A 13,609-nucleotide genomic window follows, 5' to 3' on the forward strand; every position below is an offset into this window, starting at 1 on the left:
TGAGAAGGAAAATAATTCCCCAAAAAGAAACAGTGAAACTGTCTTCCACCAGTTTCTTTAAGAAACTGAACGTTACTGAAGTACATAATTTTTAGTTAACTATCTCTAGCATCCTCCTTTAAAGGCTCTGTAAGAGGTGGGAATACCTCTTGGGTGTTTGGCATCATAAATTATTGGAGGCTGTTTTTACTTCACCTTATTAGAGCTAAGTTTTCTGGGTATCACATGTTACAACGCCAGATAGCTACATGGATCAATGTAACACAAGTAATTGGAAAGATTATAAAAATGCTGTGTGGTGATGGTGGTGAGGACGCATTTAGAGTATTTCAATAGACTTGCAGATATCCAAGATTCTCATCAGCAGTTGTTTTCACAAATTAGAAAAACAGAATTCAAAAGAAGTTTTGCTATATGAGCAAGTCCCATAAATTGTAAGACTGCTACTACCACCAGCATACAGCTTAAAGCCTCACCTTTGGAGGAAGTGTATCATTTTCATTCTTGAGAACAAATCTTCCCTCTCGATCATCTTTGTTCCAGTTTAACTGTACAACAAGAGGCTTCTCATCCACATCTAATCTTCTTTCTTCTTCAAAGAAATGAAGAGTGTTAATGATTTCTTGGCATCTCAAGAGCAAAGAGATTTAAACAAAGTTGTACTTTCACTGAACAGCACACAGTAATGAAACCACAAAATTGATGAGGTTGGAAGGCCCAGTTCAAACCCCCAGCTAAAGGAGATTCCCTGGAGTAGGCTGTACAGGAAAAAACCCATGTGAGTTTTGAATATCTCTAGAGGAGGAGAGTTCACAACTTCTCCAAGCAGCTTGCTCCAGTAATCAGTTTATATTTTTCAAGAGGCAGAGATAAACAGCTCCTTTCCAATAGCAAAGGAAACTATTCTATTTTGACTACAGATACAGTGCTAAGAGATTTAAAACAAACAAACAACTTAAAGCAGAGAAACCATATACTATTCACTGCTTTGATTAGTGATGACACATGCACTTTTTTTTATTATTTTAATTCCTTATAACTCACATCACGTCATCACTCAAACCATGGAAAGTGACATACACTCCAATAAATGCTTACTTGTATCACAAATTGTGTTAGTTTCTCATTCAAAAGAATTAAAGGTATTTAAGACACTAGTTTCTCACAGTTCTGTAATGACCCACTACACCCTACCCAGCTTCCAACCTGAAGCATTCTATAGAAGTGAGGGATAATGGGGGAAGACAAATACTAGCAACATTAAAAGGCTGTTTAGAAATCTAAGTTCTTCCTGGATGACACTAAAAGTTCCGCTTAAAAAACACATCAGCCTCAGACAACAGTATGTTGAACTTCCTCCAGGTTAGTAGAAAAGGCATATACACAAGGCCCTATCAAAGGTCCACAACATCAAAGAACTGAGGATGCACTCTCAAGAGCTTGAATTTAACACTTCCATTCTCCCATTATAAATCCAGCCTTAATCATCTGGTCCTAAAAATAGCAACTCTCTCACAAACGTCAAGAAGTTCAAGGATGTCAAGTACAGCATTTAATAATCATAATTAAAACTTACATGAACTGCAGGCCTAATAGACATACTTACATTCTACAATATCACTTCCCGGTGTAACAATTAGAAGAGATGTACATAAAAATCCAAGCCCGTCAGACAGCTCAGAAACTGGGAGCAAAACTTATTTTGGCTAAAGGAGGATAGGAAAGTAGCTCAGATGCGGGAAAGAGGGCTAATGAGTACTAACCTCCACTGACATGCACCTCATAGAGCGAATATTTAGGAGATGACAACATGCGCATGTCTGGCCGGAACTTTTCTGCAAGAGTCTCTATTACATCTTGAGTTGTGGCAGTACTTGAGACACGGATACATTTTGTTGCAAAGTTTCCAGCTGCTTTGTCTTGAAAGTAAAATCTCATTACACCATGAAATTCCAAATCCTGTAAAAAATAAAAAATAATATAAAAAAAGTTTAGTTAATGGCTAGCAGTTCATACCTCAATATTTTAGAAACATTTTATGAAGACATAAGACATTCAAACATTCCATTGTTTTTTCCAAAATCTGAGGACACTACAGTTTACTGACAAGGACAGTATAAACTTGGAAAAAAATAGGATTTTCCATAAAAAGAAATCAAGTACTCTACACTACTGCAAATATTTAAAACTTCAATCTTAAAGTACCAAAATTTCAAGTTTCCAGGTTTATTCAAAGAAAACATCATGCACACTTTTTCCCTCACACAGAATCACATCTTAGAGATCAGTCCCAACCTATTTCATTGCCCACAACTCACCCTTGTATCCTACATCTGTAATAACACAAGCTACATATACTTGAGCAATTGCCTCAAAGAGAACAGCTTTCTATTGTAGCACTCCTGAGCACCATCTTTTCTCATGCTTTACCCTGACACATCCTCCCACTGTCTTAGGTTGGCATCTGTTTGTCCCAGAAACAGCCTGATCAGGATGCTAAATCAACTGAATTGGGTTTTATTTGATATTTTCAGAAAGGTTATTCTTCAGAACAGCTCCCTAGCCTTCAATTTCCAGAGGTTTTCTAGTAGATACATCCTGTGGTGTTGGGTGCAACAGCAGGTTCCATGCTAAGCACAGTCCTTTCCAGTGCTGCAACTGACCATGGGAAAGGTATCACAACATTATCTTTCTGCAGCAAAAACCAGAAACATTTTTTAAGCTATTCTAGCACTTCAGGAAAAAAAAAAGTACTGTAACCTACACAGTAAGATAAACATTTTACCCACCTAAATACACACAGAAAACACATTTTTACAACTGTAAACACTCTTCTTATCATTGTGCTCCCCATTCTGCACCAATCCCCATCCAAAAAATTAGAAATCACTTCTCACTGGCACTGCACAGTCTTTACACATAATGTAAATACATGTAATTAAAAACAAATAAACAAAGAAACAAAAGGGTGTTTATTTTATTTGCACTGTATACTGAGTTTGTGAAGACAAGACACTGCGATACTAACAACCACAACAAAAGTCAGAACAAAAATGTACAAGTTTTCCAAAGTACTATTTTAGAGCCAGCCTTTAATGGGTTTTACTTCAACTAATTTCTTTTACCACATTATGAGCCCAGAAATGTTTGCCATTCACAGTGTCTCATGACAAGAACTTCTGCAGCTACTTCCCTACACTGTGAAAAAACATTTTCTTTTTTGGCTTGCACTGAAACCACAGCCTGCAACTGATGCCACTTTTTTACTTTGATAAAGATCATGAAGAACCATTTCTTATGCTCTTCTCACTCATGACTTCACAGGACGCATCTCCCTACACATTTTCTTCTGATCCACCCTAACTTCCCATGTGCAAGGAATTAATTATGTACCTTTGACAATGTGAAGCACCGAACCCATTTCTGAACCTTCTCAAGTTCTATCGTAGAGATGCAAGATATGCACATGGCAGCCAAATGCAAATGCATCACAGACCTAGACAATTATCCATTTCCTTTTGTTGTGTTATCCTAACAATCGATAGAATTAATCCTTCTCCCCCTAAACTGGCCTTCCCACAGAACTGTCTGCTGTAATCCCAAACCATTGCTCCTTCCTACAAGAAATTACAAATCCTCTGTGCCTCCCTAACTTACCCACCACGTTCCTCTCATCACTTTGAACTTAGGGATCCTTCTGTAATTAGATAAAGCTGGGTTTCGACTTTTCTACCACACACATTTTCATAATGGGAAGTGTTACTTCTCTCACCTCTGAAATACATACTATCCACCTCTTTTTTCTTTTTCTTTTTTTTTCATACTCTCCTTGATGATCTCACGCAGAAGACTTCTGGAAATCCTACATACCAGAGCAAATTGGATCTTCTTTACATATAGAGTCATTTACATTGGATAAGATCTTCAAGATCAAGTCTAACCTGACCTACTACATCCAATCACTAAACCATACCCGTTAGTACAACATCCATGTATCTTTTAAATACCGCTGGGGATGGGGACTCAACACTTCCCTGATCAGCCCATTCCAACAAGTCTTACTTGACTACCTCCTCTGTGAATGAATTCTTCACATTGTCCAATATTCTTGCTAATTCCTTCAGTGAGCTCTAAACGGTTTGAGGAACATCTTTTCACATAGATTATGGAGCTATTAAAATTATAATGCATCCATGAAATCTTTACGTTACTAAAGATTCTAATCAGAACAGATGACATTCTTAGTAATCAACCTTTAAATTATAGCTTCACACTGCATTTATAACCCAAGTGCCTAGAGGTGGCTAGTAAGAAGAGTCATCACACAGCAGTAAAGTTACTTCATCTCTCATTTTTATAGTTACATGATGAATATTGTCTGATTCTAGCAACTCGCTTTCATGTTGTCCATTCGTACTCTTAACAAGTGCTGATTTGGAAGAGCTCCTCTGACGAGTTACCCATAAGAATGTCTTTGTCATGACAGCCTTTCCAAGATTTTCAATCAACACAGAAGCTATGTTTCTCTGCTATTGTCTTACCTTGTTTTCTTTCATAAAAGTGATCATGATGCAGACATATGACTTGTGTTAAGTTTATGTTAATGTGTTGAAATGAAGTTATTATGTCAAAAATCTTTAATGTTATTCAGTAGACTTTTTTTAATCTTACACTTTCATATTTAACTTGTCAGATTTTATGTCCTTGCAATTTTCCTAATGTAAATACTACTTCAGCTTTCTAGTAACTAGTTTTCCTGATGCTCAGCCAGTACACTGACTCTCTCTTCCCCACAAATTAGTTTATTTTACTGAGAATGTCCACTGTGCATTAGTCATGTTTTAATCCCATAGATTGTACTCATTCTCTGAAATAACATAGCAGTAACTAGCAGAGGATCAAGAGCAAAGGAATGCAACATAGATCCATTCAGAAGGGATCTAGAAAACAGTTCAAGAAGCTCTCCAATCTCATGGATTTCTCTATTATTATGTTTTAAAATGCTGTTGTTAAAATGTGCTCCTACTTCCCGGCACTAAAAAAAAACCAGAGAAGTGACAAAACTGCACTGGGACCACCTGAGATACAGTGTTACATTAAGGCAGTTTTGTTTTCCTTTCAGAAAAGAAGCAGTGCATTCCTCTGAACACCTGTCATATGAGATTTAGTTTTTTGCTTTGACAATCTGGGAATGAAAATAATCAAATGCACCGATTGCTGACTTGTCCATTTTCCCATACTCTCTTGTACTGTTCAAATCTGCTTCCCCTTACATAGGGATGTAAAGATACAGAACAGCCTTCTACCATGCAAGTAGAATGAATTTTCACAATAGTTAAATTTTGATAATCTAGACAGCAAAATATATTTCTGAAGCATGTAGCTGAAAAGTCAGCTTCTTTTAAGCATGTCAAATCATAAAGAACACTCCCCTTAAATATAGAGCCTACTTACGCTTATATAGAAACTACTGCAAGTTCTAGTAGTGATATTACATGGAGAGACAATAAAAGAAGGCTCAAAACTTGAATAATAAAAAAATCACCAGTTAACTGTCTTTGTTTGGTTGGTTTTTTAAACAACAACAACAAAAAACTGGAAACCAGTTGGTATCGCACCTTAGTTAGTTACAAAACAAATGTTCATCGCTACAATACACTGCCAGTGGTAGTTAAAAAAATGTTTGGTAGATCTGTACGATGATAGCCAACCAAAAGGCCCACAAACACATCCTAACAGTGCTTCAAGCTAACTTAAGACTGCCACTGACTTCATGCAAGAATAGCTTCAAAACCAAGAGGCCAAGTGTTCCAAGCGTCCATCTTCAGATAAAGAAGCTAAATGTACAAAAGCATCAGAGTGCCACACATGAAATAATAATTTCAAAATATGAAGGCTTCAAAATTCCCCAGAATCTCACGAAAATCTTCGACAAAATGTGATTTGAGAACGTCTGCATTCTCAATGCAATGGCTCTCCTCTGACAGCCTCCTTGACCTCAGACCATCAAGGATTGAAAAAGAGCACTACAAACACAGGAAAAAAATGTAACAGTCATATGAACCACTTAAGTAACATTTAAAGTTACTTTTAAAGAAAGTGTGGCACAGGAGTTTTTAAATCAAACATTGTCACTTAAGTTTTCCAGGAATCTTCAGCAAAACAACTTCTGTTTCTTGAAATGCTGTTTTGCTCTTTGGATCTAGCTCCCTGTTACTACTATCACACAGGCATTTCTGCTTTTAGCAATACTGAGGAATAATCGAGACAATCACTCATTCAACATTATACAGAAGTGCAAATAAATGGGAGGTTTGGTCTATGATGACTGAGACTGGTTCAAGAACTCACTGAGTTCTTAAGCTACTAAGTCCATTAAGCTATGGAAGACTGAAATACAAGTACTTCTGTTTTTTCAAAAATCTCTATGGAAACCAATCCTTTTGTTTTCTTACTGTTCCAGTCTTATTACACAAGGAGAACACGACAAGAAGGAATATGGAGGGAAAAAAAAAAAAAAACACAAGTGGAAAAAGTGGAAAAGAATGTGAAGTTAAGTTCGGGAAGTCTCCAATGTGATACAATGGGATTTGTAGCAGGGAAACCTGGACTTCCTGAAGAATTAAACAGAGGCTTCTGCAAACAAAGCAGTAAATAGCCAGCCACAGTAATCCGCAGCAATTCTCCCGCATGAGAAAGGAAACCCCTCCTTTACAGTGTCAGGGGAGGTAATGAGAGATTACTATTCCACTAGGTGGGATGAAGAAGCAAACAAAGGTCAGAACGCTATTCCCACAGGCAAGGAATACTGGCAGGCTTTTAAACTGCCGTCCCACCAGTATCAACCACAAATCAATACATACTTCAATATTTTAGCATAAGTGAGTATATTACATGGGTAGCACTTATAAACTGTGAGCAGGAGAGAATGAACAAACTTCACACAGAAATCCTTCTCCATAACATCTCTAAGAGTGTATCTTTAAGTTTTTGTTTTTGCTGTTTTTGATTAAGCTTTACTTTGCAAACTGCGTTAATCGTGGCAGATTCTAGAAAATATCAAAACCTGGCACTGAGAACATCGTATCTTTCTTCCTGCCCCATTCAAATTCTACAGGCAAAAACCTGCAGCGTACTAACTTCTAACTAAGCTGCAATTATTATTCAGATACACGTACTTGTTGCTCAAGAGTTTTGCTAACAGAATGTAAATAACAATAAAAGCAATGCAGAATGCGACAATTAGAATTAAAGCAAATGCACGATGCTTTTAAATGCAGTCAGGTCACAATACAGATCCAATAGGTCACACGCTGCACAACTGTGTTTACTCACACTGATGTTCACAGAGGCAGGGGCAACAACAGTCTTTTATCAGAGAATGATCAATAACACACAGCACAAGGTGGATAACTAGGAGAAATCACCTATTTATTTTACTGGTGAAAACTACACCATAGGAATCTGCCTCACTACAGAATAAAATAAAAACCTTATATGAAAACGCACAGATTTCACAAACATTTTTATAGTTGTGAAGATAGTTATACCAGAACGATCAATCCAATAACTACTGGACTTTAAAATGTTGTAATCTCAACTGTTTTCATGCCAAAAATAATCACCTCACGTTTCAGAATTAAACTTAGTAGTTGGCCAATCTACACTAAGTAAACACAGTAACTCCTACCTCCTTCAAAACAAAGAGTTAACATCAGAATTGTATTTTGCCAAGGCCAACAGACGCATGCAGCAACCAACCATGCTTTACTCTGAAAGCATTTTGTTGTGCAAGCATCATGAAACGTCTTCAAGCAAGACTTACAGCTCAAGAAGCAGTTACCATGAGAAATAAAACAAAAACATGCCAAGGGTGCTCCCGAAAAGCACTCTGTCCTCTTATTTTCAAATCCACAGAAAACCATCACTAAAATCTTACCAGCATATACAACACACAGCAAATGTCTGCCACCTGCAGGATACTCTTTGTTACGTGTACAGCATCATTTAACTTCTCACAATTAAGCAGAAGAAAACAGATACCTCTTCCTACGAAATGAAATGGAAGCTAATTTTCTGGAAAATACCAAAATATTTTTAACAAAGAGCACCAATGGTTATGTAATTATTTAAACTTCAATTATACCACTTAAATGAAAACAAAAACAAAACAAAGCTAAATGAGATTAAATCGCACTCCCAGATTAAGTTATATATACTTTAAAAAACTATATTAATGCTGCCACAATGACCATTCTGCAACTCTCCTGATAACACAACGAGGATCTAGCAGTCACTGCAAAGAGATACTTTGAAAATACAAAAGTAAATAAAAATTTAAGAAAGGAAAACAACAAAGTAAAGCAGCCTCGTTATTTGGAAAACTGTTGGAAGAAGGTGATGTGACAGGAAAATAATATATGTACACGTGTGGTCCATCAAAACACTCTGAAACAAACTCCAGCAAAAATCATAGATACAAGCAGAGACTCATCATATTTGAAAATAGCTAAGAAATCAAAACCTGAGCAAAGTCTTCACTAAATTAATCATGACATATTTAAGAGCAGGAGCAAAAGTAACCAAACAAACAGCAATAGGTCTTGAGGGCTACATGGGAACTGTTGAATCATGGCCTGAACCATTGATTGACCACCTGAGGTGAGCACTGAGTCAGCCACAGGAGCACAGGTGAAGGCAAGGTACCTGTGTGATCAGAAGGGTGGAGTCTGGCTCCACCTCTCCCAGACCCCATTTAAGGGCTGACCACCAGTAGGGCTCTCATTCTGGAGATTGCTCCTTTGGAGTTTTCTACTGTGAGCCAAGGACAGGGGTGAGCATTTTCCCTTTATTTTTATTGTTTCTTTTCCATCACAATAGTCCGTTTAACTAAAACATCTATAAAATATCGTGGCTATTATACCGTTTCATATTATTCATTCTGTTAAGCTCACATCTTATGTGGATGCACCCTTTATCTCTCCATTCCCTGCCCGCAGCCCCTCATTGTTGTGGATCTAAAAACAGAACACTTATAAGTAACTCCAAAACACTTATGAGAAGAAAACTTAGTAGAACACACTATCCACTGTAGCACCTTTCAGTTACAACATTTAAATAAGTAAATAGATGAAACAAAGCAAGGATCTCATTTACTATATTAAAAACTGTTTTAATTGCTTCTGTGAGCCATATAGCAGCAGCCCCAGCCAAGCTAGACATTCATTTTCAATTTTCCACTAGCATCAAACACACCCCTGGCCTGCACAGAGTCTTTACAGCCCCGTAAGCCAATAGGGACTTATTCGTTTTGTGCTATGCTGGCTCAGTGCTGTATGACCTGCGTGCAGGTCAGATGACAGCCAGAACAAAGAAGAGAGGAGAAGCCAGCACCCAGAAGATGACCCATCCAGCCTGGTCTGCTCTGTGTTTCACACCTGCTCAACGATGCAGCATCATCAAAGGCACCCACTCAATTGACAGCAGCTAGGCAACCCTTCACTGTCCTCCTGCTTTCTCATGTACATTTATACAGCAGCAAAGAGTCTAGCAGCACAACAAGGTGTTTCTGTGTGGGGTAGCAATTCAACTTTGGAAGTGCTATTGCTAAAGCTAGAAGCAAACAGGTTTTCAAAAGGAATCTTTTGAACATATTGTATGTAATAAGCAAAGATCTGAATCCAGGTTTTTAAAGAGAAAGTAGGCTTAGCTTTTGGCATCAGCACAAAAAAACTTCCCCTGAGCATGCTGACACTGATATGGTAGAACTGTATCAGAAGAGGCTGACAGTCCTCATAAGCTGAATGGAAACTGTGACCTGCTACTGAAATGGCTAATCTCTCTCATATAGGCTCACTCTCTGAATGCATGAAACTTGAGAAAATAAACAATTTTCAGAAAGTCATAAACTAAAGCAACAGCAACACGAACACACAAACAGCAATAGCCACAGACAGATCAGCATTTCTGTCAGCTAAAACAGAAACCTGTATCCCTGAAATGACCATTTCCACCAGCAACCACAGCCATGCAGACCTGTTTCTTGTGGCAGTCCTCCCTAAAGTTGGTTGTGGTGTTCTATTAGAGATAGCACACATCAAATTATTCCCAACATTTCTTTCCTGTGTGGAATCTCCAGTGTCCAGAAGTACAGACACTATAGCTACTCTCTTTGTTGTGGAAACAAAATCTTATCTCTGACCACTCTCAGTGATAGTATTCACTTCTACTTGCTACTATAAATAGGAGAAAAACATACACTGCATCAGAATAAATGTAGTAAAAATCATTTAAATGGGCACCTCAGTTAATTTATTTTAATCAGCAGTGCATTTTTACTATATTAGTACAATCTTTACTATAATAGCATCAAATTTCAACAGAGTATCAAGAGAAAACATAAAAATTGGGTCTCATTTGCATAATACAACTAGGGGCCATATCATATTTATTTTTCTGCTGATAGAGACAGGGAAGACTGATTGCCTCAACTTCTTTCCAGCTGACAGACTTGGTCACACTTCATTAGTTCCTCACTCCCATTGATGTGCTAGGACCTGCACTGCAGAGGGTTAAGACATCCAGCTACACTGACTGAACTAGAAGAACGCAGATGCTATCCAATACTCTGCATGCAAGTGCTCTGGCAACCAGGCTAATTAGTCAGGAGTTTATAGTAGGAATGCTAACAAGCCTAATAGGAAACAAGCACCTGATTTTCCCAGAGTAGAGAAGTAGGCAAAAATGGCAGTGGGGAACCTACTTGAAAAAAAAAAAAAAAAAAAAAAATAAGAAGAAAAAAGAAAAAAAAACAAAACAGAAGGCTTCACAGACAAAGCTAAAATACACCAAGCAACTAAAAAAGGCACTTAAACACTTAATACAGAATGCCCTCTTCACAAGACCCAAGTTTCCCAGTTATCAAGACTGGGCAGGCCCACTTTAAAAGCAGTGTAAAAAGAGGAAATTATTTACATATATATTTTTTTTTTCCTTGAGGGATCTCAGTTACCAATTAACATGAAGAATATCGATCAAACAACATGTAAGAGGATGCTACCTAACAAAACACAAAGCCTACAAGGGATTACTCTGTACATACATTTGGGGAAAAATGGGTTCTAAACTGAAAGAACTCTATCTGTATTCCCTTGTTTACAGCACTGTTAAGAGCTCACTGCCAAATTGACATTGCTGAAGGTTTTATAGCAGGTCAAGATCTTGCCAAAAAGCAATGTGATAGCACAGAACTGCACAGGACTGTTGCCAGCTTCATTAACCTTATTACCAGTTCAACTACCTCAAGAGACATTAATGTGCAACATTTAAATTTGTTCCAGTTGTACAATTATTGTTGCACCGTCTTGGAATTTGGTCTGCAATCATTACGTTCATACATTCCAGATAGCACTGGTTCAAATCCAAAACTTGACTGGATTTCAAAAAGTTATTTTCCAAGTTTATTAGTTCAGTCAAGCAGGACAGAAGGAATAATACTGTTTCAAAATGTAACCTAAAACACAAATCTTTGTCCTAACAAATGCTCTGGATAGAAATAGGTGGAGGAACCTCCTTGAACAAATACTGTTGTTTCTTTCTGCCCAAAATACTTCACCTCCCTACTTCTTATTTTCCTCAGAAAAGAAAAATAACTTTGCAGTAGATAATCATTGACAGTATTAGTTCTGAAATAAACAAACAAACAACCCACATGCAAACTGCAAACAAAGCTCAAGATCAGCAGTGCTGACTTAAAGTGACTATGACACCATTTACTGATCTCACTCAGATGTACAACCACCGTGGTTAAAAGCAGCTTCAGTGTGAGCACACATGCAAGGGCCAAGACCGTTTTCTGAAGCCACTTTTTCCACACATCAAAAAGAACAGATATTCATTCTCTACAGATACAAACAGGTATGAATGAAAACAAACACCACAGTTTTAGACTTCATTAAAAGCATTAACTGTAAACTTTTGTGAACATCTAAATGAAATACCTGGTCCACACTGAAACTTACAAACATGAGAAAAATAGTCTAGACAAGTTTGCTTTTCTTTTTAATCCTGTTACTCAGAAAACCCTGCAGGTATCATCATTCTGAATTAAGGTTGTTTTTTTTTTTCTTTTAATTACAGGAATCATGCCATTTCTTAAAACTTATGAAACAGCTCATTGCTGTCATTGAATACCTTAAAGGAGAATGAGAAGACTACATGAGAAAGGACACAGACAGCTTAGAAAAATCTTTACAATAGCTGTAACAGTTGGGTAAAGTTTCGGCTGTGGATAGCACTCCCCCAGCAAATCCTACTTAATCCTATTGTATAACCTTTGGCAACAATTTTACCAAACACAGTGCTTGGTGAATGACATTCAGTTTCAGTTAGTTGCATTTAAAAACAATGCCACTTGCTGACAAGTTAAAAAAGGACTCTCTCTGCAGTAATGCCATCTACAATATCTTCAGACTGATAGTGACCCTGCATTCACTCTTTCATTAAGTTTCTTTTTACCCCTTCACGCTATACATAAATTCCTCCATTCTAACACAAAAGCTAGTTAGTTCAAAATAGTCCCAGACGTTTAAACAGATTTCACACTTTCATATGAGGACTGTTTCAAAAAATAATGCCTCCTAGTTTATTATGTTGGCTCACAGCACCAGAGGCCTATGGTGGTGGTACAGCAGTAGGGGTTGAACGTTCCCACCAATATTCTGTTATACGTAGTTGTCATGTGGCAGATGGCAGCCTGACAGAACTAATGAAAATACATAGCTAACGCTGGTGAGGGTTTTGTAGCTGTGAATCTCCTCTATCAAACACCATCACTGTGCTCTTTGTATGTGCTGTATTTCCCATGGAAATAACCAGGAGGTGTTACTTTTGGAGCAACCTAAATACCTATTCAAGAAAAACATTTCTTTTGTTTCCAATTTTACTTCCTCATACCCACCTACCTGACTCCAGCTCCATGTTTGTCATCGTCATTTTTTCCAACACAAGCACTTTTGTGAACTCTGATAGGTCTTTGCTTCTGCACTAGCTCTGAAACAACCAACATCTGTACCCCAGCTTCCTTAAGAACCTCCCCCATGAAGCCATCTAAGATGCAAGATCAGCACAAAGGAGAGATTACAAAACACCCAACTGAATGAGGAGCGAGTGGAGAAATCTTTGTCTGCTAGAAAGTCATATCACTAGCTGAAGAAATGAACATGAAATCACTTGGTGCTCATACTTTTCCCTTCATCAGCAACTGGTGTTCAAAATTAAGTAGCATTTTACAGAAGGAACATCTCTGCAGATTCAGAACCCAACCAATTGGGAAGTATATCAGAAGACTGCTAGCAGTATCTAATGATAACAACTTGAATATACATGAGAATTAAAGACATCTCACCCTTCTAATTGAAGCACCTATTTTATTAATCTAAGCCTTAACAAACAGAACATTATGAAAGTAATTCTGTTTTTGAAACTCAATATAAAAGGCCTGACAAAGGCTACTAAAGTATAATCTGGCTATACATCAATTAATAAACCATTTAATTAGAGAGAATCAAAATGTTTTATTATAATACTGAAAGACATGGTGTATAATGGA

At 37.4% G+C, this 13,609-nt stretch overlaps 1 protein-coding gene across 16 annotated transcripts in view; it reads right to left on the minus strand.

Moving 5' to 3' along the window:
* Window positions 1-13,609, minus strand: part of AFDN (afadin, adherens junction formation factor) — a 109,229-nt gene that overhangs the window by 74,793 nt on the left and 20,827 nt on the right. For 11 of the 16 annotated variants that reach the window (XM_065730981.1, XM_065731036.1, XM_065730973.1 and 8 more), the window contains exons 2-3: window positions 1,764-1,959; window positions 477-592 (exon numbers count right to left, since the gene is read on the minus strand). In XM_065730981.1, the coding sequence (XP_065587053.1) occupies window positions 477-592; window positions 1,764-1,959 (312 nt within the window). The remainder of the gene's footprint in view (window positions 1-476; window positions 593-1,763; window positions 1,960-13,609) is intronic. The other 5 variants (XM_065731070.1, XM_065731045.1, XM_065731027.1 and 2 more) reach the window with 1 other exon arrangement.

This window comes from Cyrtonyx montezumae, unplaced genomic scaffold (assembly GCF_038088225.1).
Source record: "Cyrtonyx montezumae isolate F1298 unplaced genomic scaffold, pur_monq_1.0 scaffold_0, whole genome shotgun sequence".
NCBI classification, from domain to species: domain Eukaryota; kingdom Metazoa; phylum Chordata; class Aves; order Galliformes; family Odontophoridae; genus Cyrtonyx; species Cyrtonyx montezumae.